The sequence below is a fragment of the Thamnophis sirtalis genome, unplaced genomic scaffold (assembly GCF_051295495.1).
Source record: "Thamnophis sirtalis isolate CommonGarterSnake01/CBP01778 unplaced genomic scaffold, rThaSir2_p1.2 scaffold_10, whole genome shotgun sequence".
Classification (NCBI taxonomy): Eukaryota; Metazoa; Chordata; class Lepidosauria; order Squamata; family Natricidae; genus Thamnophis; species Thamnophis sirtalis.
The window spans coordinates 26,283,763-26,308,686 of record NW_028261390.1 but is presented as its reverse complement, the minus strand read 5'-3'; the positions used below and the strand labels follow the sequence as shown (position 1 = coordinate 26,308,686).

At 35.3% G+C, this 24,924-nt stretch overlaps 1 protein-coding gene across 1 annotated transcript in view; it reads right to left on the bottom strand.

The window, feature by feature from the left end:
* The window catches only part of LRBA (LPS responsive beige-like anchor protein), a 380,505-nt gene that overhangs the window by 284,255 nt on the left and 71,326 nt on the right, over positions 1-24,924 (bottom strand). The window contains exons 23-31 of the mRNA XM_087724319.1: positions 23,218-24,210; positions 22,371-22,546; positions 19,218-19,371; positions 16,943-17,123; positions 14,544-14,674; positions 13,404-13,511; positions 12,367-12,505; positions 10,407-10,854; positions 5,566-5,696 (exon numbers count right to left, since the gene is read on the bottom strand). Coding sequence (XP_087580445.1) covers positions 5,566-5,696; positions 10,407-10,854; positions 12,367-12,505; positions 13,404-13,511; positions 14,544-14,674; positions 16,943-17,123; positions 19,218-19,371; positions 22,371-22,546; positions 23,218-24,210 — 2,461 coding nt within the window. The remainder of the gene's footprint in view (positions 1-5,565; positions 5,697-10,406; positions 10,855-12,366; positions 12,506-13,403; positions 13,512-14,543; positions 14,675-16,942; positions 17,124-19,217; positions 19,372-22,370; positions 22,547-23,217; positions 24,211-24,924) is intronic.

Sequence of the window (24,924 nt, the reverse complement as noted above, 5' to 3'; positions counted from 1 at the left end):
AAAAAAAGAATACAAATAACAAAAAATTGTTGTTTTTCTTCCTCTACTTTGATTAAGATATGTATGCTTTACATTAACAGTATGTCTCTACTCTTTAAAACTTGCCCACTTCTAAAAAACAGTGTTCACACTTGCCAAAATCTGGTTATTAAAAGATGGTATGATATAGAGACGATGAAAAGCTGATAGAGCTTAAAATATAACTGTGCAATTCTATTGAGCCATGGAACTACAGAGTATCCCCATTCTTGAATAATGGATATATACAAGATATAAAAAGTGTTTTTATTAACTATACAGAAGGTCTCTTGTGTTTCTATTCTACTATCAGAATATATCAGAGGGCTCATATTGACAGCTAAGATGATTGAAACCAGGTGAAATATTTCAGATATTCTTTTATTCAAAATAGTTAATTTCACTAACTCATTTTACAATTTGAGAAATTAACACTGAAACTACCCAGCATTTTTAGAAAGAAAACATCTGGAATACATTTTCTATATAATTGCCATAATTACTATCCTTCTGTTAATGAAGTAATTTTTAAAATTTAATAGTTGATATTGTATAATATCTATGTATTTTGTATTTTAGACTTATGCAAAGCCTATTTAGAATTCATCATTCCACACATTAGTCTGTTAGTTTCATAATAGAGATTTAGTACTTGGCTTAGATCTATAACAATATTTTAGCACATCTATTTAAATTATGTAACATCTCACATTGTCTTAATATGAGTAGTCGCTTTAGAATGTAGTATTCTATATTTTATTATTGTAACAAATTAGTATATAAGTAATTTTAGATTAATATATTTAATATTTTAGTCTCCTGTATTTAATTATTAACATTTAACATTTATTAGCCCAGCTAGTTCTGATTAATTTGTGTTATCTATTTACAAATTATTTTTATTATATGACATCTCTAACTGGAATAAACACTTTCCTTAAGAAAAGAGTTACACAATGAACACATTAGCTAACATTTGAAGAAAGAATTAAATCCAACTCAGATCTATCTATAAAACTGGTATTTTCAGAGAACTAACATAAACATACTGTACCTGTTATATGTTCTCTTTCTACAAGAAAACAGACGCAGTGAATATCAATAATAGTGGGTTATTAAATCAAAAGCTCAAAACACAAATTCACATCAATTCTGGCTATTAAAAGATATTCAATTTGTCAATTTTCTCATGCTTGAGAAATATCAATACAATATTAATTCTTCCCTATATTCTGGAGATTTTTCCCTTATTTTTTTGAATATTCCCTCATAGAAAATGGAATATAAGTAATATAACTTTCTGTTTTTAACAAATGAACAACTGTGACTGAGATACAGATACTAATCCTAAAGTCTCTCTATATATATTTCTTTCTTTCTCTTTCTTTCTTTTTGTTTTCTTCTTCAATAGGTAACACAGAAGAAAGAGTGCATACAAAATTTATTTTCTGAAAAATGTTGAAGGTTATTTATTTATTTATTTGTATTTTGTGCTGCCAACTCACTGATGCAATGGCTCTGGGCAACTTACAATGTAATAAAAAAAGTTTTAAAAAGTAACACAAATCAAATAAAATTAGGAAAATTAAACCAAAGCTAAAAACCAACTGGATGGAGACATGGGTGAGGATCACTATCCTGCCAATGCCAAAGGTCATTCAAAAATGTGACCAATGCTATTTCTAGTCCATATCTGGGTCTGAAACCAGACTGAAAATCATCCAGATAATTAACTTCCTCCAAGGTTTTCTCTCTAAAGCTGTTGCACAACCACCCCCTCTACTACTTCTCAGAAAAATAAATGAACAAATAAATATTTTTAATTAAAATAAATCTTCATATCATTCAGGATCAAAAATGTATTTAGCTGAAACATTATCTCTGCAAGAAATAATGCATACCATTAGATCAATACAATTACAAAAAAATCCTGGGTCCTGAAAGTTTTCTGGTAATGGGAATAGGAATGGGAGATGGAATGTGGGAGTGACAAACATCTCAAATGGACCCTCCCTTGGGCTGTAAACGTGACTGGCAGAAACACATTTTCAGACTTGCAAAACAGTGTCAGTCTTGCAAGGTTGTCCACACAGGAAACATGTTCATGTGTACTAATTATATTTTATTGTAACGTTATAACCTTACAATAAAGTAAAGATATAATATTAAATTGTGTTCCAAAAATTTTGAATATCTCAAAATATAAAAACTTTAGATTTATCACACATTTTCCATGTTTTTTTCTTTAACTTCTGTATTTGTTTTTATTTTAATTATCTTAAAAATGAATATCTGCATGGAAACCTCTATGGTATATTGTTATTTATGGTATCCTGCATCATAAGAAATTTGCAATTGTAAATTGTAATACAGAATCTATGATAAAAATGAGAGAAAGTAAAATATAGCAGTACTGCATGTATTGTGTGTGTGTGTGTGAAAATTATCACTTTTTCCCTAATATTTATATTTTAAAAAATAAACAATTATCACAAAGATCAGGAGCCAAAAAAAAGTAAGTACGCAAGCTAAAAATCTGTTATAATAAATGTTCTTCCTTTTAAGTTGCTACTAACTCTGATCCTTTGGGATGTGGCAAGTTATAAATCTAACAGGACAATATTAAGTTATTTGAGATATCAGCTCCTGATGTTGGACATTCAGAGTCAGCAACAGAGTTTTTGGTTACCACTAACTAACTGAAGAGCTTGGTTTATGATGAAAAACTTGGCTTGGTGCCCAGATAAAATGAAGTTTTATTGCAGCACAAGCTACTTCAAATCACATTTTCCATACTGCTAGAATCAGTAGAATGTAAATAGCAGTGCAGCACATCTGTTCAGGCTAATGCCTGCCTTAGAAAGGAGAAGCAATTCCCTCTAGCAGTTCCACTCCAAACGTAATTAACTAGTTTGGGGGGGGGGGATTGTACGTTGTGCATGTTTAAAAAATTAGTCAGTTGATTTAAAAATAAAAACAACTGTGCAACTTAATATGAATAAGATAAAACCTAAAGCTAAATACATACGAAATGCCACACATTGAACCTCAAATTTTACATTTCCTATATACAGTATATGAGACAATGTTTAAAAAAATCCAACCAATTTCTTAACACATTTAGATTTCAGACTGTATTCTTTAGGGTAAAAACATCCAAGTGATTCTACAGATTAAAATACCATTTAAGCCTTATAACTTCAGCACTGATAGAAACAGTAGTCTCAAAGAATATATTAGTTTAAAGATTGTGAAAGCACAAAAATGCAGTTAGGCATTGCTCTGCAAGTGTTTCCAAAGCACTACATCATATAAATCTTATTTAGATAAATGTACTAAATGTACTTCCAGCTGAGTTTTCATTTTAAAATGGCTCTTATTCATTTAAGAGAAGAGAGATCTTTCAGAAGCTGACATGCAAGTAACTGTGGTAGCTACTTCAAACAAGTGGAAACCAAGTGGCTTATCTCTCTTATCCTTTCACTGATAAACTGGCTCCCTCAAACTGACAGTTTTACAGACATATGTAAGAACATAAAAGGAAATGCAAATAGATCATCTGTCTAGCACCCTTCTAGTGAAAGCTTATTGTTTATTCAAGGTCCCCAAGGATCTAAACAAATAATGTCTCTGGCAATAAATTGCTCTTAAGAAAAGGGGTTGTTCTCGAAGCACCTGCATGTCTGAATGTATATGTGCAAACAAAGGTGTCACCTAACTACTAGTTTAATGACAAAGTAACAGCTATGAGACAGATTTTATTTCTCCTTTCTTTAGTAACAAAAATTTTCTTTGTAAAAGGAATATGTACAGTAGTTGGCTAAATAAATATTTTGCATAAAAATATTGTTGCCTGACATAGAAAAAAAAGATTTAAATTAATTAATTCGCTTATTGCAAAATTTAAGTACTATGTATCTCAAATTTACTTTTTTTACAGTAGTTACCTGATGCTCCTTTTAGGACTGAAACATAAATCTAGTCCACTATGAGAACTATCCTAAACAGTCTCACTGCAGGATTATTTCCTATTTCAAATCTTCATGAATATCATCTCAATAATTGAATGAAGGTATTTAATTGATGCATAAGGATAACAATGGACAGGTAAAATAATCTCTGGAGAATCATTCCAAACCAAGGTTTCATACAAATAAAAAGGTAGAGAACATAATATTTTCTTTCAGCCGCCACTAAATCTTACACACACACACACACACACACACACACACACACACACACACACACACACACATGTATGTTGGGACTCGGATAGTGAGGAACCATATGAGTCTGCCATGGAAGATGTGGAGGACCCTGGGCAGGGTTCAGACTCAGAGCAGGGACCAGAGAGGCTGTTTGGCCACCAGGAGGCGCCTGAGGCATGGAGCAGTGGGGAGGATCAAAGGCAGTTTGTCCCTGATGCTCGCAACTCTGAAGGCAGTCTCATAGACGATAATTACACACGGGTGGTTGTGCTTGGGCCCCTCCCAAGAGGGTTTATAAGTGAGGTGTTGGGAGGGGACATTTGCAGGAAACAACCATTCCAACTCTTATTGAAGAAATCTGTATTCTAGTTGTGTCTTGTGGAATTATCTAGCCAAGCCTGTAGTCTAGTTTATTCACAGGCCGGGGGGGGGGGGGGGGGGTTGTCAGATACATATATGTATATGTGTGTGTGTGTACACACACATATACACATACAGATACATATATACATATACATGTGTGTGTGTGTGTGTGTGTGTGTGTGTGTATTAAATGAACTTCAATTTCAGCTTTGTTTATAGTATAATATAATTTTATTGGCAATGAACAAGTAATCGGAGCTAGTTTGCTTCAGAGGTTAAGGAATCAATCTAGAAACCGGGAGACCGTGAATACTACTTCTACCTTAGGCACGATGCCAGTTGGATGACCTTCGCCATGAAGAAAGGAAGCAATGTAAACTATTTCTGAAAAACCTTGCAAAGAAAACTGCAGGGTCTTGTCCAAGCAATCTCTGAGAATTGGACACAATTGTGTGAAGGAAAAAGCAACCACAAGTAACTACCAACATTTTTGATTTCTTTTGTAAAATATGGAATTCTACTAGAAGGTAGAATGTTATAATCCAAGGCAGAATATTTGCATATTACATGTTTAAGGAAGATTCAGGCCCACAAATGAATACCAATGCCTATTTTAACTTTATGTGTAGTGTTAAAAGCTATTTATATGGAGATGAGGGATAGGTTCAGAGTCCTCCATCTTATTACATGAAGTCCATATAACAATCTTTGCAGTAACATCAGCACTGAAACTGGGGACATAATACTTACGTAAAAGTATTCTAAGAATCAAATTTGTAATAAATAAAATAAATAAAATGTTAAAAAAGATAAAAGATCATTACTTAAGATTCTTTGGAGCATTTCTTAGCCAAGAAAACTCAACTTTGCAATTTCAATTGGGTGGTATATAATGTCTCAGTAGCTTAATTACAAATATATATCATATTGCTTTGTTATTTTATTTTTCAAAACTCATCTCTGTTCCCTCACTTACTTGGAGAGCCTCCAGTTACATCTGGAGCTTGGGAAGAATCCAAAGAAGAAACCACACTAACAGCATTTGCAGGCATGTTAATTGTAGCTGCAGATGAACTCACCGACTTCTTTGGTGCCACAACCACACTCCTATGACAGAAAAGATGTATGTTACAAACTATATTTTAAATGCTTGGGAATGACCAAATATATATTTAAAATATACATAACAAATTCAGACTTATGCAAAGTAGTCATGTTTGAAATTCAGATATTACTTCTCTTTTCTCAGAATTGTCAAATTTTTATTATATGTTCTAAGGATACCAAATTGTTATTAAAAATCTGCTTTTTAAAGATACTCTGAAACAGATTCTGATTTTACCCTTTTATGTCAACACTTTACATTATTTCTAACGAAAACTACATAAAAGTAGTTTTAGGCAAAGTAGTCATCGCTAGAATTAATATGCTTAAAACAAAGTTGACATTTGCACAAGAGTTTAAATAAATTGAAAACTACTAAAGTTCAAAATTAAAATAAACTGGAACAATATGTTTTTAACTTTATAAATAAGTTGCTATAAAAATAACCTATGAAATTAGTGTTTTAACTTAAATACTCAGAAATATTCAAAACTGAATATAGTCTATGTTTCAAGCATCATTTATATTAGAAAGAATAATTGTGGCAAACCAGTTTCAATTTAATAGTAATGTTTTATTCCAAACATTTAAAATATCCAGTTAACCATACATAAAAGACACTTTTAATTGCAAGTTAGCTCCATAAACATGCAATTCCTCTGTTAATGAGCTAAGGAATACAGTTGATATATATTATGGACTCCCAAAGCAGTGCTTCTTTTTAATTACCTGGTGTTAACTATAAGCCAAAAGTCTTCAACATTCCATTTATTTAATCAATTTATTCTGTTGACAGTACTGTTAAGTAGTGGTAGAAAGTATTCCCTTAATAGCATTAAAATATGCCATTTGTAAATAAAACATATTAACACTGACTCCAAACTCAGATATATAATGTAGAAATTTTCTAGCAGCTTATAAATTTATTAAAAAGATACCGTTATTTCTTTCCATTTTAAGTTCCACTAATTACTATAACTAAACTAGGCTTGATTAGACATTCTGAATACTATGAATGAATAGGTATTCACTATGGATGTTATAGTGTGCATCAAATTATTACAAAGGTGACACTAATGTTAACTATACATTAAAATATGGAAGCAAAAACCACCTGAGCCCCAACCAAGGAATTAAGCCATAATTGTAGATATTTTTTACATGCACAAAAATTTGCACAAAAATCTATTAGGTTATAAATTTATATTATCAGAATATGAGCTTTGATTTTCACTTTAAAAATAATTTAAGATTAAAGACTATAAATGTTAGATGTATGTTAAATTTATTATGATTAATATTTTAATTTTGAATGGTCAGGGATAATACTTAATAATGGCCCAAAAAAAGTACAGAATTTTTTTTTCTACATTTTGCTACATAGAAACAAATCAGTATTTTGCTATGTCGTATCAAAAGTTAAAAGTTAAGATATTGTATGTGTACTATTTATCATAGTACTTTGCCATGGATTCTGAATCATTAATTTGTAGCAAGGATGAAGTAGTGTTACTGTCATTCAATGAAAGAAAAATGTTTCCTTTTTTCATCCTATAGAAAGTATATGCATTGGTTAGATGTATGAATGAAAAGAAGTGAATTTGTTGGGTTATGTCTTTAAGAGATACATGCATCCATGTGAGTGTAGGAGTATGTGGGGACCTGCATGCTCTACTTAGCATCCCAAGGCAGGAAGTTGTTCATTAATAACAGATATGAACCTGTTGTGGCCCAGCAGGAGCCGTTGGAGCTGCCACCAGACTCCGACAGCGAGGGACCCTATGAGTCGGCTCTGGAGGATATGGAGGACCCTGGACAGGGTTCCGACTCCGAGCAGGGCGCAGAGAGGCTGGTTGGCCACCAGGAGGCGCCTGAGCCTTGGACCAGTGGGGAGGAGACAAGGGAGAGTGATCCAGACGCCAGCAGTGAGTTGTTCCTGGATGCCTGGCACCAAAGAGCTAATAGGCGTCAGGAACAGTTGCGCAAGTACAGGAGGTAATTGCACTCAGCTGGTGGTCATTAGGCTCCTCTCCAGACTATAAAAAGACTGCTTGTGCACACGCCCCTCTTGCAGAAGTCAACGCATTGACTAAAAGTTGGAGAACTTTTGTAACTAGCTTGGCAGGCTGGTTTGCTGCCAAGGTTTGTCTGAGTTGCTGCCAAGATCCTTATCTGTTTGTTATGTTTGGCTTTCAGCCACCGAGGTTTTGGTTTCTTGCTAATAAAGTACATTCCAGCTAAGCTTGTTTCGGCATTCGTTACTGGACGGAGGAGGGGTCAGAACATGAACCTATTAGTAAAACAAAAACTAAAGTGGCTTTTTTTGGCTCTTCCCCCCCCCCCCGCCCCTCCACAGCTAAAGCCTAGCCCAGCCTGGCTCAACATCCAGGCCGAACATGCTTCATCAGCAATGAGAGCAAGAAAAGGGTGAAAGTCATCTGGGATCGTGGAGTGCAGGCCATCAGAAAGCCAAAAAGGCTTAGGGAAGGAGATACGCAGATGAGGGAGTTTGAAACCCCCTATGGACATAAGTGTGGGCAGGCTGCCAAGTGGTGAATATTTGTAGCTCAGATGTAGGATGAGGGCGAAGGTTGGTTCTCCAAACCTTCACCCTCAGGCTGCCAAGTGCCCACTTTTAAACCAATAATTGAAATGTCCACAACACTTCCATTATTTATTTCATCTGTTTCTTCAAAACTGATGACTACTGAAGTAATAAAAGTACATTCTCACAATTCAGTTAATTGGCGTATTTGACAGGGACTAATGAGCTTATGTGTTAGGATAGCTATATAAATAAGATAGCATAAAAACATTGCAAAAACTCTGAAATACCTTAAAAATAGGAAAAAGTTGGCCTTAAAATCAAATTTTCACTGCAAAGAACAACTATTTCTACTATTCTTTTTAAAGAACTGAAAAATGTAAGATCATATTTCAGAACTTTTAATAACTATACAATAGATAATTTTCTTCATTTTTTTTTATTCAGCAGGACTTTAAATAATTTCCAACACTTCTACTGTTAAAAAATGAAATGAAATAGTATTTTTGCCTCCGGAAGTCTATAGAAAATAAATACTGCAAATAGTCTGTCAATTCACTGTCTACTTCCTTAATGAAAAAAACAGACCAGGTCTTGAACTTTTATCAAGATAGATCCCTGGCAACCACTAATCACCAGATTGGATCTCCATGTAACATAAAAGAGTAGTTTTGGGTATGGGAATAAGCACACATCATCTTCTTGTTTGCAAAAATCCACAACCTGCCAGGCTTTCAGCTAGGTCTCACTCACATAGCTGTTACTGTATATTCTCCAGCTATGGCTGAAGAGTTGATAATCCTTAAAATACGAGGAGAGTTTTGATTTCTGACACAACATTCCTGAGATAAATGTAGGATCAGAGAGATGCTTTAAAATTCCCAGAGATATTTTTCTGTATAACTGCTACATAGGAAAAAAATTAACAAGATTTCTTCTTCCCCCACCCCAAAAATTAATTCACAAAGCCCTGTGTTCCGCACTAGACAATACTTTAAATATAAACCAGATACACTAAGTTCCTCAGAGCATCCTGAAGCCAGCTTGCTCCAAGTTTCCAACTGTAACGTTAGTATTGTGATGTCCCTAGAGATAAAACCAGCTCGTTTCCTGAACAACAGGTCATAACCCATTCTACCCACAATCAACCTAACACAGTAGCACATGCACGCATGCACATACACACACACATACAAATCTGGGGGGAAAAAGGGAGCAGACAATGTAATGAGGTTCCACCACATGTTAAAATCTTACAAGAATATCAATTTTACAAAGTTTTAGTTTTTTCCCCTTTAATGCAGCAACATTATATCCTGTATTCACCAATGCATACAGATTAATTTTGATCACTTTCTTCAATCTGCACAATAACTGGAAATTTAGAAGCTCAGTAAGCAAAGTCATACACCTGTATAAAGCCAAGAATATAGTTTGTTTTAATAAAACATGCAGGTGGTTTATTTAACTCGAATGAATAAAATTGAACAATCGAGCATTAAAAAAACAACTTTAGTCATGGAAAGATTTTCACTTTTTTATGGTTATTTTTCCTTTCACATATGTCATTATTCAATCTGCTTAAAATTGCAACTATACTGATTAATGCTTATGCTTCTGAATTTATTCCCTATAATGCAAAGTCTTCAAAACATCACAAAGCAATCCTGAAAAACCCTGAACTAATTTCCTTTCTCCCATCTGCAAAAGCTTGTTTGTGACTTATGACCGTTTTTCACACCTATGATTGCTGCAACGTCCCCAGGTTAGATGATCAAAATTCAGACACTTAGAAACTAGTTCATATTTATGATGGTTGCAATGTCCTGGGGTCATTTGATCACATTTTGTGACCTTCTGACAAGCAAAGTCAATGGGGAAGCCAGATTCACTTAACAACCATGTTACTAATTTAACAACTGCAGTGATTCACTCAAAAACTGTGACAAGAAAGATCATAAAATGAGACAAGATTTACTTAACCAATGTCTCAGCAACAAAAAATTTGGGTTCAACTTCAGTCATAAGTCGAGGACTGCCTATATTATACTTTTAGATTTATAAAGTATATTTATTTGCAGGTATGCACATTTCAGGAAAAATATTTAATTTTTTAAAAACTTATTTTATATATCATTTTATATAAATCAAGGTTTAACCATCTTTACCTGTCAAAAGATTGAAATTGTATTGGTTGTGCAGTGGCCCCATCACCAAGGGCTCCAAGAAAAACAGGTGGAAGAACAGTAGGGTCCACTGTGGCCCCATCTGCAGGAGCACTGACCAAACTTCTTAGGATGTCTTTCACATTGACGTTTTTTGCAGTTTGTACAGAGGATGCAGTTTTACCATCAATCTCATTATGTACTTCATTTTTATTTTCTTGAGATTTATTAACTTCTGAAGAAAGAGTACATAATATTTCACTGATTGCATCTGGACCTGTACTTATACTTTGTCTTTCTGGTTCAGTAACCATCTCAGAATTGTGTCCTGATCCGGAATAAGCTTCCTCCTGGATTCCAGACTCCCTTCTTTGTGGAGATGTCACACTTTCTGACTGTTTGGCAGGTTCCTGACTTAAAGTGGTAATAGCTTCACATTGTTCTTCCTTAACTTGAGAGAGATATAAGATATAGTATAAAACATCAGAATTACCTTCAAAGTGATCAGATTATTTTATAAACAATTGCTGTCTTAACAAAAATTACAACAAATAACTGTTCCTAAAGTTTTCTGTTCTTAATTCATCATATGGACAATACTAGAGGTTACTGTAACTAAGAATTCCAACTAGGTTCTATACTAGAGCAATTAAAATATAATACTTACAAGGTCTCTTTACTTACTCAGTTATCAGATATTAGGACTGAAAAGGAACTAGTTAGGTAGACAATCTACAACTTGTCAAAAAGAACATGGTGAATCTAGAAAACAATTAAAACTATAATGTACAGAATATCAGGGTCTGCTATAACTGGTTCCACATTCCATCCAATCTTGCTATTCTTAAAAAGTTAATTTTCAGCAGTATCATCCAATTTGGGAAGTATGCCATGACTTCTATATCTCTTTCCTGACATCTAGTAATTATCTGGAACTTTGCCACTTTGAATTTTTCAGTCATAAAATCTTACAAGCAAAACCAGCAGGACTCTTTACTTACAAGCAAAACTGGCTGGACTCTTTACTTACTAATAAATCAATGCCCAAATTTGTCTATTCCAATCTATTTAGCTACTTGACATGATCAATTTAACATTCAGCTAAACACACTGTTGCATTTGGACTTAGACTGCATTTCTTAAAGTGTGATTATACCTTTTTTTGGGCAGGAGGTTGGATTAGATGACCTACAAGGTCCCTTCAAACTCTGTTAATCTGTAATCCAATCTGTAATTTATATCCATGTATGAACATAAGGTATCATCCAGTTAATTTCTGAAGGACATTGATCCTATTTTGTGTTTACTACTACTAATATATTTTTATCTATTAAACTTGCATTAAACCAATGAAATATTAAAAAAATAATGTTCTGGACAGTAAGCAGAAATGGATGAACAGTTCCAAGGTTCTCTGAGGGCTAATAAACTAACTCCATATTTAGAAGTAATAATCAGAAATTTTTAACATCAATTTTCAAGTGTCAGATTAAAAGTAATCTTTCAATTCATATTTTTAAAGTACAAATATGAAAGTATGTTATTAGTAACATTTTTCATAATCAAAACGAATATCATAGATCAATGAATTATTCAGAATGTTAAAAAGATTGTTTTGAATAGAACCTAAGCTAGAAATAAAAATATTCACCATTATGCCCCCAAATTATATAAATGAATAAAACAATCATATATATCTATCAAACGTATGCAGTATGAATATATTTACTGAATAGTAGTTTGCAAACTGATCAGTATGGCTTGCTAATGATTTTAAGAGCATTCCCCAACATCAGCAATGTTGTGTGGATTTCAACTCCTGTTTGAATTCTCCAGTAAGCCCAACAAATACTAAAAATTCTAGGAACTGAAGACACACGTCTTCAAGTTGCTGAAATTTATAATTTTATGGATATCCTACTCTAATCAATAAAGTATATTTCCAGATGCCTACAGTACTAACCTATTTTGGGTGACTGAGAAGGTTGAAATTGCCTCCGTTCATCTTGAGGTTCCAAAATATCTCTGTATTTTGATACCATGAGTACAGAGATAAAATACACTACAGCCAAAGCCAAGAACTGTGCCTGCTTACTGTCCTCCTAAAAGAACAAAAACGAATAAAAATTATTTTATTGTCCTACACTAAGACCTGAATTACACATTACTATCACAAAATAATTTCCTCAAGGAAATTACAACAAAAAATATCTACATGGATTTATTTATTAGGGCTTTGTGAATCACATGGAGCGATTCTTTCAGAAGCAAAGTATCCCTTCAAGTCTGTTACTCGATAAAACAGCTTACCACAACTGTTTCAAAGAGCTCCCCACAATATCTTATGATGAGTACATAAGCAAAGACTCTTTATCCAGGAGTAGCAGTGGAATTCAGAATTCATTTAAAATTTGCAGAAGCACATTTAGAACTCTCCCTTTCTGCTCATTTAATGCCGGACTAAATCCTGATCTTTGCTAATCGCATATGTTGATAAAATAGCAGAATATTTTGTTTTATAATTTTGAATGTTCTCATGTAGAAACCTTCTAATCTAGGCAATCAATACTACTTTCATCTCTGAGTGAAGTAAAACACCTACAGCTTCAGAACTGGGAAATGTCATATTGGGATTCTATTGACATGTATTGGTAATATACTAAAAAAATATTTGGACTCATTTCAGTTTTACATTTTAAATAGAAAGAACTTGAGTTGTCCTGATGGTTCAACTATTGTAGGAACACAGTGATAATAACAATCTGGTTTTTAATACATTCCAATTTTAAAAATATTCGGAAAATCCGATCCACCTGCAGAAACAATTGTTAATATGATCTTAAGCTTTTCACATGATCTCAATTCCTGATTTGTTAGTCCCACAATATTTTACAATTCTTGTATATACATCATTAGATTTTGGTATCATTGAATGGTACATAAGTTTAACAACTATACATGACTATTAAAAAAAGGAATTAAGTAGGAAAAGTTGCTCACTATATCTCTGAATACCACTGCACGGAGCCGATTAATATCCATATCCTGTAGAAGTCTGTCAATATCTCTTATTGGAGAAATCCCTCCAGTTACAATATCAACCGGACTCTGTTCAAAAAAAAAAGGGCATGTATTATTTAATTTTGAATATCTATCTATAGATATATCTATCTAACTATATCTGATGAAAAATCAATTAAATTATAGATTTTCAAAAATGTATATAAAGTTTAGCTGGGCTAAAAATATGCATCATAGGGCAAACAATTGTCAACAATTGTACCCCAAATGGACTTACAGAATGCCAAGACCCATTACTTCTGAGAAAATGAAATTTGAAGAAGTTAAAACTACTTCAGTAGCTCAGTCATTGCCGATCATCACATGATCCTCATTTTCAACATTCTATCACAGCCACTCACACAATCCCTCATTCGCTTCCTCAGGAAGGAAGGAAGATATCTGAGGGTCAATAAAAATTTCTCCCATAAAGAAATTAAATGAGGAAGTCAAAAGGAAGTCAGAAGTTGCTCCTGTTCCCACTGATTTTTGTCCACACATGGTCATTCTGTTTTAGGTAAAGAAATATACCTGAAAGGACTACACATGATCCTTATTTACAAGTTTCCCTGACACATTCTCACAAGCCAAGGTAGGGAAGCTTGCAGGGAAATTATATAACTGTGGCTGATAGCAGACACTGGGTTTGAACTTGCTCCTTTCTTCCTGGGAAGCTTGCAGGGGAAAAGTCAATGGGGAACCTTGCAGTCAAGGCCACAAGTTGCTCAGGTAAGTCTCCGCAATCCCACACTTTCTGCCAGTCTCCTTGCACTTCTGCCGTGCTGGGCAGCCTTGACTCAACAGATCATGACTGTCCAGTAATAAAATAAAACTATGCAAAGAAACTAAAGGTATTTATGAGTTACATTTAGTACATCTTTCTTCCTGAAAAGTGACAGCATTTATATGTAGAATTATTACATTGTATATACAACTTAAAATAAATGTCTAGGTAATTAAACAACCATACTTGGTTTTTAATACTTACATTAATATAAAAAAGTCACATAAATGTATTCACCTAGATACAGAGGAGAAAAACTCATCATTTGCCAGTACTGATTTAAAAAATCCACTTGCCTTTGCTCCAGTCCTTCCTGAGGCTATAAGGCTTTGTATTATTTTCTGACGCTTAGCATTTTCTCCACTAGGCTTCATTAACATATGCTGTTGCTGACACTCCAAACAATTTCTGACGGCTATCGCACATACTAAAATGAAAGGACACATTTTAGGGATATTTCTATTGAGATATTTAATTAATTTTCAGTTCTGTGATATTTCATTTTCTTACTTTTTAATTACAATGGAATGTGTAAAACATTCAATGTTGCTGCAATTTGATTTCCAAAATGTCCCATTTATCTACACGCTATGCTGTGGGCGAGTCATCTATTTTTGCACTGAATTTTCAGACTGAAAGCAGTTTCTGATGATAAAGACACAATGTCATGAAGCATCTAGAATGGTTCTGAACCATCTACTTGCAGAAATATATGACTCATCTCTAGAACATAGTGATTGGCTATTCTAGAATGTTTTGCATATAAGGTTAAAGAATTTCCAATTCCTTTTAGAAAGGAACAAATAATTCCTTTTTCACTCAGCAGAACTTTTCTCCAAACAGCCTTTTTTATATAAATGGCCATTAGAGCTCTAGATCAGTGATGGCGAACCTTTTCAGCACCAAGTGCCAAAACGAGAGCATACTCAAACATTTTCGGTACCGAGTGCAAAAATGGTAGTGCACGTGTGTGAGTGCGCGCACATCAAAAATCAGATATCTTCTGGTTTTCAGCATGCACATGTACACCGGCCATCCGGTCTGCTGGTTTCTGGTGCACATGCACATATGAAGACCATTTGCCTGATGCGCATGCGCTGGCTCCGCCTTGCCTTTCGAGGGTTCTTACACCATCCTGCCTGCCCCCCCCCCTGGTCCCCATTGGGGCGGTGGAACATCCCCACTGACTACCCAGTTTCGCTGCCCTGGACAGTGAAAGTTGGGCATGGAATGCCGCTTCTCTCCGCTGGAAATCTGGAGCCTCTTCCCAGCCTCGGAACAAGCCAGTGCAGGCCCCCCCCTCTCCTGCCACTTCTTCCAAGGGAGTGTGACTGTTTCCCAGCCGGCATGTCTCCATGCATAAAGAGCTGCACTCTCCTCCGGCCACCGTGGGGCAGCTTGCTGGGGCTTCCCAGCCTGGCCAGCTTGGGCACTGCAGAAGAGCAGGCCAGCCCCTGCACATCCCCACCACCTCTTTTGCCAAGGAAAAGTGATCACTTCCTGTCCAACACAACTTTTACTGCTTCCCATCCAGCGCCATATCTCCGGCGTTCCTCCTGCACAGCCATTCCACCCTAGAAGAGCAACAGCGGCAGTGGAAGGGCAGGAACGACAGGCCACCCAAGCACACATTTGGTGGCTGGGTGGCTGGCTGCTCAGCCTGCTGCTCCTCCCGCCTCTGGGAAAGTGGCAGTGCGAGAACTACCATCTCCAGGGACAAGATGGCAGCGAAGATGGGTGGGCTGGTGCTTCCCTCCCTCCCCACCCGAGTGGGCTTCTTGCACTGCCCCAGCCCTCCAGCCCACATTTGCTGGCTGCGAGAACCGGGTGAGGGTGCGCCCCAGAATCCAGAAGAGGAAGGGGAGCAGAGCTGCTGGCCAGAATGGTCAGACTGGGACTTCCCTCCTGGGAAAGCAGTGTGGAGAAGCGGAGGTGGCAGTGAAGACGGGCAGGCTAGGGCTTCTCTCCCTCCATGCCTCTATGCATGAGGAGCTGCACTCTCCTCCGACTCTCCTGGGCAGCTTGCTGGGGCTTCTCTCACTCCCCATCCAAGAGGGCTTTTTGTGCAGCTAGCAAACGTTGCCTGTGTGTTGCCGCTGCTTCTGCTGCTCTTCTGGCATGGGGGGGCTGCGAAGGAGGAAGGCCAGAATTATGGTATCGGACAGGAAGCAGTCATGCTTCTTTGGTAGATGCGTGGTGGCCAGCCAGGTGCTCTGGACCACGGATGCACCCTGGCCTGAAGGGCTGGGACTGGGCAGGAAGCCTGCTCGGATGGGGAGGGATGGAAGCCCCAGCCCGCCAGGCCTGGACGACAGCTCTCTTCCACTAGAAAGCGACCGCCAGAATACCCTCCGCATCTTGCCATTGCTGGTCTTTGCATGCACATGCATACCAGAAACCAGAAGATCAAATGGCTGATGTGCATGTTCACACTGGAAACAGGAAAATCATCTTTCTGGCATGTGCATGCATACCCGTGTATGTGGAAACCATCTGGCTGGCACACTGGAACCCGAAAGAGCAACAGGTGACGGCTCCAAGTGCCACCTGTGGCATGCATGCCATAGGTTCACCATCACAGCTCTAGATGGATACTAGGGCATTATAACTTTAATAGGAATTTTCTTTGTGAATATATTTAAGATAACTTATCAAAGATTAAAAAACATCTTAATGCTAAGAACTATTTGCTTACCAAGTCGAAGACATTGCCGTAAAATTCCACCAGATGACATATTTTTCTCTGACTCAATTTCAGTAAATCCAAGGGAACTTGCAAAGATCAATACATCCACAAGGCTAATTAACCTTTGAAGGAACGCTATGGAAGCTTCCACTGATAATCCTTGAGTTGGCTCAATGCTTTCCAATTCATGCTGGAGAATGGAAAATGATTTATTTTTATATACCTTCCTAAATTACCATAGTCTAATATGTGCTTCCTGACTTTCTTCTAATCCTTTCCTCTCCAATAAATATAAACTCAAACATTAATTCTCTTTTTGCTAGTTATCCCAGCACTAGGGTAAGCATTCCAAATGATGACGCAGTGGAGAAAAGGGGAAGCTGCAATAAAATTGTAAGTAGTCATGATCACATGATTTTTCACAGTGGCTATGGCATTTAACAACTAAGTTACCAGTCCCAATTCTGGTCACAAAATGAGGACTAGCTGTACAAATGGAATTAATGGTTGAAATGTCTCAATTTATTTGTCCAACAATCTAGGAACTAATAACAATATAAATAATAAACACTGGTTCCAATTACTATTGGAACAGGATTATCTCTATTTTCCCATTCTAAGAAATTAAGAGGATAATGATTGAAGAAGGTTGCTCAACAGTAACATGTTTGCTCATATTCATTTTTATAATTCTATTAAATATCAATTAGGATTATAATATTTCCTTAGTGTTTTAATGATTAACTCTTTTCTCAATGTTTATCTTAATGTCCTCTAGATTTTTTGTTGTTGTATTGATGCTATAATTTAATATTCCCTAAAAATACAGTATATTGTTCTAATAAATAATACAAAATAATATTTTATCTTCCAAAAGTTTTTCCTGCAAACACAGGCTCTGCTCCTTCTTCTCCCACCCCCCACCCCCAATCAACTGAGTGTTGAAGGAATTGAGCAATTGGTTTATTATCTGAGCCTGACCTTGTGGGCTGAAATAAGTGACTAGCCTAAAGTCACCCAGCCAGCTTTCATGCTATACTCTCTTGGTTCTAGCTTTGTGTCTTAATCACTAGACCAAATAATATAAATAATTTCTATTATTTATAAATAATATAAAAGAGAACTGTTTCAAAACTGGTTCCATGAAGAAGCAAGTATAACTGTAAATGACCCTTGATTGCCAAATACCATAATAAACAAACTTTAAATTACTACAAAGAAAGATCTGAAATAGAAATAAAATGCACAAATATTTCAGCAAAATTGTAAAAAACATAATAAATCAGAATGTGATTGTAATTTACAAAAATTAGCAATCTAGTGAACAGTGATGGGCACATGCTTAGGAAAGAAAAAAAATGATTAGGAAACATGCCAACAGCACAGAGATAATCTTGTTTCCTTTAAGCCCTTTTCTGGATACAAAAGTTCCATGTCAGTTATTTCCAAAACCCTCTGTAATTCCTGCCTATTTCCCAGAAAGGAAATTTATGACAGCACATCACACATTTTTGTTTTCATCAGACAGTCATGGTGCCCTGTTATATATAGGCAAAGGAACTGCATCAAAGTCATGGGGTCCCTATGGGACTTTTGAGAATAAGGGGAAAGGATAACATATGAGAGTAAAGGTGCATGAATAAATGCATATGTTATTCCTTAACTGGCAATGTGGTTCAAAAGATTTGAGAATCCTGTCTTAAATTAATTATGAAATGTCCCAAACTATTTCATTCTATGGTAGATTTCATCAGTAAAGCAAAAAAATGCATTTATGATAAGATTTTAACAGCAAAAAAGATTAGAAGGGCCAAAAACACAAAATAGGCTACCACTCCAATCTGGTATTCAAAAATTGTTTCCTGGTCTTGGAAGAAGAAATGATAAACTGATATGTCATAAACATATATAAATGGCAATGCTTCAATCACGAGGTTGCAACTGTCATCTTATCCTTTTGCTCTCCTTACATATGCCCCTGGATAATATTATAGAATGTGTGCACATTTGGGCAAGGAAGGGAAAGAAACAGACTGATTCCAAGTATCTCATCTTTAATAGACTCACACTGGATCTGAGAGAATGTTTTCTTATATCCTTTTTTACTCAAAAAAAAGAAAGGCAAAATCCATGTCACATAATTCAGTTTTTTGGTATTGGCTCACAGAACAAATCCCCCCCCCCCCCAGCAGAGCCCTAAGCAAGCATACGTGAGCATAATTTTAGTTTAGTATAATCCAATGCACAAAGACACCACTTGTGTATTGGAAATTGAATTTCTTACCGTAGCAGATGTAGCAGCTGAAAGCAAAGGTAATATGCCACCACAAGCCATAATCATATTGTCCATCACTTGAGAGACAAGATGAATTGTGTTATGTACAAAGATGACATTATCACTGCTGTTCACGAAGTCCATCACAGTCTTGGTAGAATGACTGCTCCAAAATAAAATATACAGAATATGTGTAAGTTTTCTTGCAGTGTTACAAAATACTTATTTATTGAAGTATTATTTATTTTTATCAATCAGAAATTTCTCCTGCAGCCAAGAATTACACATCAGCATTCTAAGTTACCAATGCATCTTCATCTTAACTTGAAAATGCCCTCTCCTTATCCTTCTAATTTTCTCCAGAACATAGACTCCACAAACTATGTTTAAGTATGTGATGAATATTTATTATTAGGAATTATCTAATGCCTGCAAAAAAACACTGAATAAATTATCAGATTTCACCTTAAGGGTCACTTAAGACAATGAGATGAGTGGTGTTTAAATGTGATAAAATAAATTAATAAAGTGGATTTGAACTCATTCCCCCTAAGAAGAAACCAGTAAGTTATAAAGATATTGCAAACTTCACTTTCTAAGCAAAAATAATAATAAAAATGAAAGAAATTTAATTCCTGTTACAACAAATAAATGCAATAAATTCCTTCTATTTCTTGGGCTTTCACCAAAGTATTCACTGCATATGATTTAATACATTTTCATTTTGGTCAATACATAGACTAAAACTGATGAGTTGGGTATCCCAAAGATGCTTTTTCAAAAAAGCAACTGGACTTTGTTTTTCCCTAAAAACGTTTCACTTCTCCTCCAAGAAGCTCTTTTGGTTATGAGTGTTCAGAGTTCACTCAGAACTGAAGGAGCTTCTTCGATGAGAAGTGAAACATCTTCAAGGAAAAACAATGTTCAGTTGCCTTTTGAAAAAGCACTTTTTCGAAATCTTTGGATGTATTAAAAAAGGAAAAGGTAATTCAAACACGGTTTCAATACGGGCAGTTAAAGGCTAGATGGAAAATAGATCAAAAAACTGGCTTTATGCAAGTTGAGGATAATTTATTTAAACAAATTAGAGACCAAAGTTCAATGCATATAAAAAGATTATATAATGTAATAATAGAAATTGACTCTGAAACAGAGCTAGTTAAAGACTGTATGATTAAATGGGCTCAAAATGTTGAAGAACCAATAATGTTGGATACATGGGAGAAGATATGGGTGAGAAATGTAAAATTTACACAGGCCCAAAACCTGAGAGAAAATTTTTATAAGATGTTTTACAGATGGCATCTAGATCCCCCAAAAATGGTTTCTATGCATTTGAATTTACAATCTAAATGCTGGAGATGTGATTGTATGGACGCTACATATTTTCATATATGGTGGACTTGCAAAAAGGTTAAGGCAATCTGGATAAAAATATGGTGGATTATGCAAAATGTTCTCAAAAAAAGGATAAAGTTCACCCCCCAGCTATTTTTGTTAGGTATAATTACTGACTGTACAGCAGTAGAGATTAACTTGATCTTGCACTTGATAACTGCAGCTAGATTGTTGGTGGCACAATACTGGAAGAAGGAAGATTTGCCTACTATCCAAGAATGGACATTGAAGGTCACAAACTTAGCAGAGATGGCTAAAAATCTGCATATCTTGACTATTCAAACGAGAGATATAAACGAGATTGGAAAAAATGGATTGACTATATTCAAAATAAATATGGGTCTAGGAAATTTCAGATAGCTTATGATTAAGATCAGAATTGATACAAATTGTTTATAGTTAGCCTAGCAAGGAGGAGCTAAGCTCAATTCAAAGACGTTATTAATTTTCTACTTTCTTTTTATGTATATTTTAAACTGTATTTGTTAAAGATTTATACCTTGTATTGGTTCTGGGAAGTCAGGGGGGGAAGGTTGGGGGGGTTGGGGGTAGGGGGAGGGAGCGGAGTTTACTAGGTTGGAGGAGGGGTGTTGGACTTTAAGGTATTATAATTGTACATGTATACTGCTATTTTTTCTTTTTTATGTATATTGAAATGGAATTATAAATACCATAAACACAAAAGGGAGTTTGCTCTGAAGCTGAAATACACTAAGTGAATTAGAGGAAGAGTGGGAAGCAGAGGAGAGAAGAAAGATAGGAAGAGAGGGACAGGAGAGAGGGGGAGGGGGAAGATGAGGTGTACAAGGAGAAGTGGTAAGGGAAGAGAGGAGAAGGAGAAAGGAAGGGGAAGTAGAGTAGAAAATGATGGAGGGAGGAAAGGATGTAAAAGGGGGAAGGAGAGAGGGGGAAGAAAGTGTCCTATAAGGTATAAATATGGTGTATGGAGAGCGGAAGAGCCTGTTAAAAAATAACTGTTTTGTTTTTTTTGGTAGTTGATGGTAAGATGAATTGATGTAATTACTTAATAATACAACATGATATTGACTATGTAATAGTATACATGTGATTATATGCTATGAAAAATGGAAAATAAAAAAATTCTATCGTAAAAAAAATAAATGAAAAAGCACTTTTGGGACAACCATGACCTCGATGACTGAGAAACTCCATAGATATATGTAAGGTAACTTCAGATTGGACAGTTAGACAATGGTCCTTTCTATTCATATCTAATCTCTCACAGAACATTTTCTAATCATTTATTCTGTTTTTCAAATAACATCCTAATGCTCAAGGGAACATCTTGTGCAACTTCTTCTCAGTACTTCTGGGTGTTGCTGAACCTCATTTTAAAAACGCAATCATAGTGTTTCAGTAAACTAGAACAAGTTTGAAAGGAAAAAAACAGTTTACAGAATTGAATTTTGAAGAAGCATTATTTTCCTGTTCAAATAAAGTAAAGTCACAAGGAAAAATGTATAGAAAGAGTATATTTTTAATGCAATGTGATTCTTGATCCTGAACGATCCTTGAATTATATGAAAATATTATTCAATCAACACTTTAAAAAAAAAGATTTGACATGGGTAGCATTTCAGAAGATGCTACTGCAACTTGGTCACAAAAGGCTCCAATTCAATTTTGAGGACTCAGTTATATACAATTCATCCATTTAAAAATATAATTCAACTTTTTACTAACATACAATTTTACTGATTTTGCTTATACTATGTAAACTGCCTAAGATTTCGTAGACATTACCTTCTCCACATTTGTACATCTGTTTCTATAGAAAAGAGAAGATCTGTAAGCAAGCGCTGATGCATTTGAGACCATCGGAATTCAGGGATACGGAACATGGTAGATCTAGAATCCTTCCTCTGCCCACCTGCAGGAGTTGCTACATTTTGATCTGATGAATCATACTGCCTAGATGTCTTTGTAAACAATATATATTGAGAGAGGTAAGCCAAGATGAAGGTCACACTGACTATTTCATCTGAGTCTTAGCAGATATCTAATTCCAGGTAAAGCTGTTCATACTCTACAGGTATGATATAGTCAACACTAATTTTATAAAATCATGATTATTTGAGGACTATGCTTAAGCAGTCATATCAATTCTATATACTACTTAGCAACTATGCCACCATCTCTGCCAGCCAAGGTAAGAATAAGCAGCAGCTAGACCTTACCACATAGGGTGCATAAATTGCTGCTGCCTGTGATTTTCCTCCTTTGAGGAAGTGTGGTGTAACTTGATGATTATCCATTGGAAGGTATTTCTGCAGGAGGGAAGCACTTAGGAACATCACTTTAATTAGGAATAATGCATAAGTGATGCAAATCTTGCATGCATTCTATTTGTAAATTATTAAAACAATTTAATACAGAAAAAAATATGTGACATTTTAATCTCAACCTTACAATATTTGCAGTTAAAACATTTAATCTTTCTAGGTGACTTTACAAATCTGTTAACATTCATAATTATAACTGCCATAAAAAGTTGGCTAAGAAGACAGACATTCTTACACACACACACACAATCATGCTATCTGGTAAATATTTTTTAACTTACTTAAGTAGATAGTAGTGAAAAACCTACCTCAGAAATGGCTCTAGGAGGATGATTTACTTCTGGATTTGCATGAGGTTTTAATTCTAATCGTTCAGTATCTGATGCAATGCTGGAAACATCAAGTCTGGCAATTTTCTTATCTGAAGCAATTATTGCTTCTGAAGTCTGTGGTTGTGTGCTATCTACAACTGTCTTGGTTTGGGGTTGATTAGTATTTTTGTCATCAATGTAATTCTCAATGTCTGAAGTTGGCTGAGCTCTGTTTATTTCAGGACTGCTGATTTCTGGCAAGCAATCCTGCTGTTCTGTTTCCACTGATCCTTCAACAATTTCAGGTACTACTTCTATTGAAACAGGTTCTTTTGAAGAAGCAGTGCACTGCTGTACAATTGAGGTTACTTGACTATCGCACAAATCATGCTCCTCAATGGATTTTGGAACACATTGTTCTGATGTAAGTGCCAGATTAGTCTCCTCTTTTAAATCAACAAAATCTTCATCTTCCTCCACATAGACTTCTGGTGTTACATTTTCTAACATTTCTGGACTTTCTATTTCAACATTTTCTAAAGGTGATTGTGAATCACTAGTACTTATTTCTTTTTCTTCATGGTTTATTCCAATAACTTCAGCAGTATGTTCTAAGCTCTGTTTTGTCACTTGGGCTTGTAGGGGAAGATCCAAACTAGGAACTTCATCTAAATCAAGAGTTTTCTGAATATTTTCTGTTTTGTTTTTTTCTTTGTTTGTTTCTAAATTACTGTGTTCTTCAAAATCAGGTAATCGACTTTCATCCTTCAAAATGCTGTTGTTCATGCTTCTGTTTTCAGTATCAACTATAGAAGTGTCAGCTTCTTTTTTTTCAAGAAGGTGGACTTTCTCTGTAACTTCGGCAGCCTTACTAATACCTGAAACTGTTCTAATAATGGATGATGGACCAGCACTGCAGCATTCGTCTCCTTTCTCTTCATATTCCCTGAACATCCGAGAAAGGTTCTGTTTATGTATTTCAAAAGTTACCTATTAAAAACAGAAGTTGAAAATGTTTTAATTTTAAAATATTTAATGTTTACATCTTGCTATATTTCCCTAATAATGTATAGAATTGACAGAATAATTATAAATGTATGTAAATATCACAGTATCCATAAAAATCAGTTGGATAGAAATTACTATATTTTGGTCTGGTTTTAATGGAGTGAGTTTATAGGTTTTATGGATACAGTATTTTGTAAGCTACCAGATGTGGTAGAATAAAAATGCTTAAATAGATAAACCCATATCATTGTTTAGACTGAACACTTAATAATTATTTTTCTATAGTTAAGAGGTATCTCAAAATAAATCAATGTTCAATTCTAGAAGCATTTGGACTGGAAAAAGTCATATATCATGCCTTAGCAGCCACATTTCCATATCTATTTATAAGCATCCTGTACTGAACAATAGTTCTTTTAATGTATTTATTATAGGGCAACAACGACAATGTTTTTAATATTAATTCACTTATTCAGTTACAATTGGATCCTTTCTTAAACTGAGATTATTTCACGGTCCAAGCATTGCCTATATGGTTGGTGGTACTTTATGGGGTTGTTGAGAGCTGCAATAACATTATTATATTTTTATTATACAGCAAAGAAAAGAAGAGGAAGAGGCTGAGGTTGAGGTAAATCTGACTCAGAGGAACCATATCTCAGCCCTAGAGGCATAGCACCACAAGGCCTGTTGCTG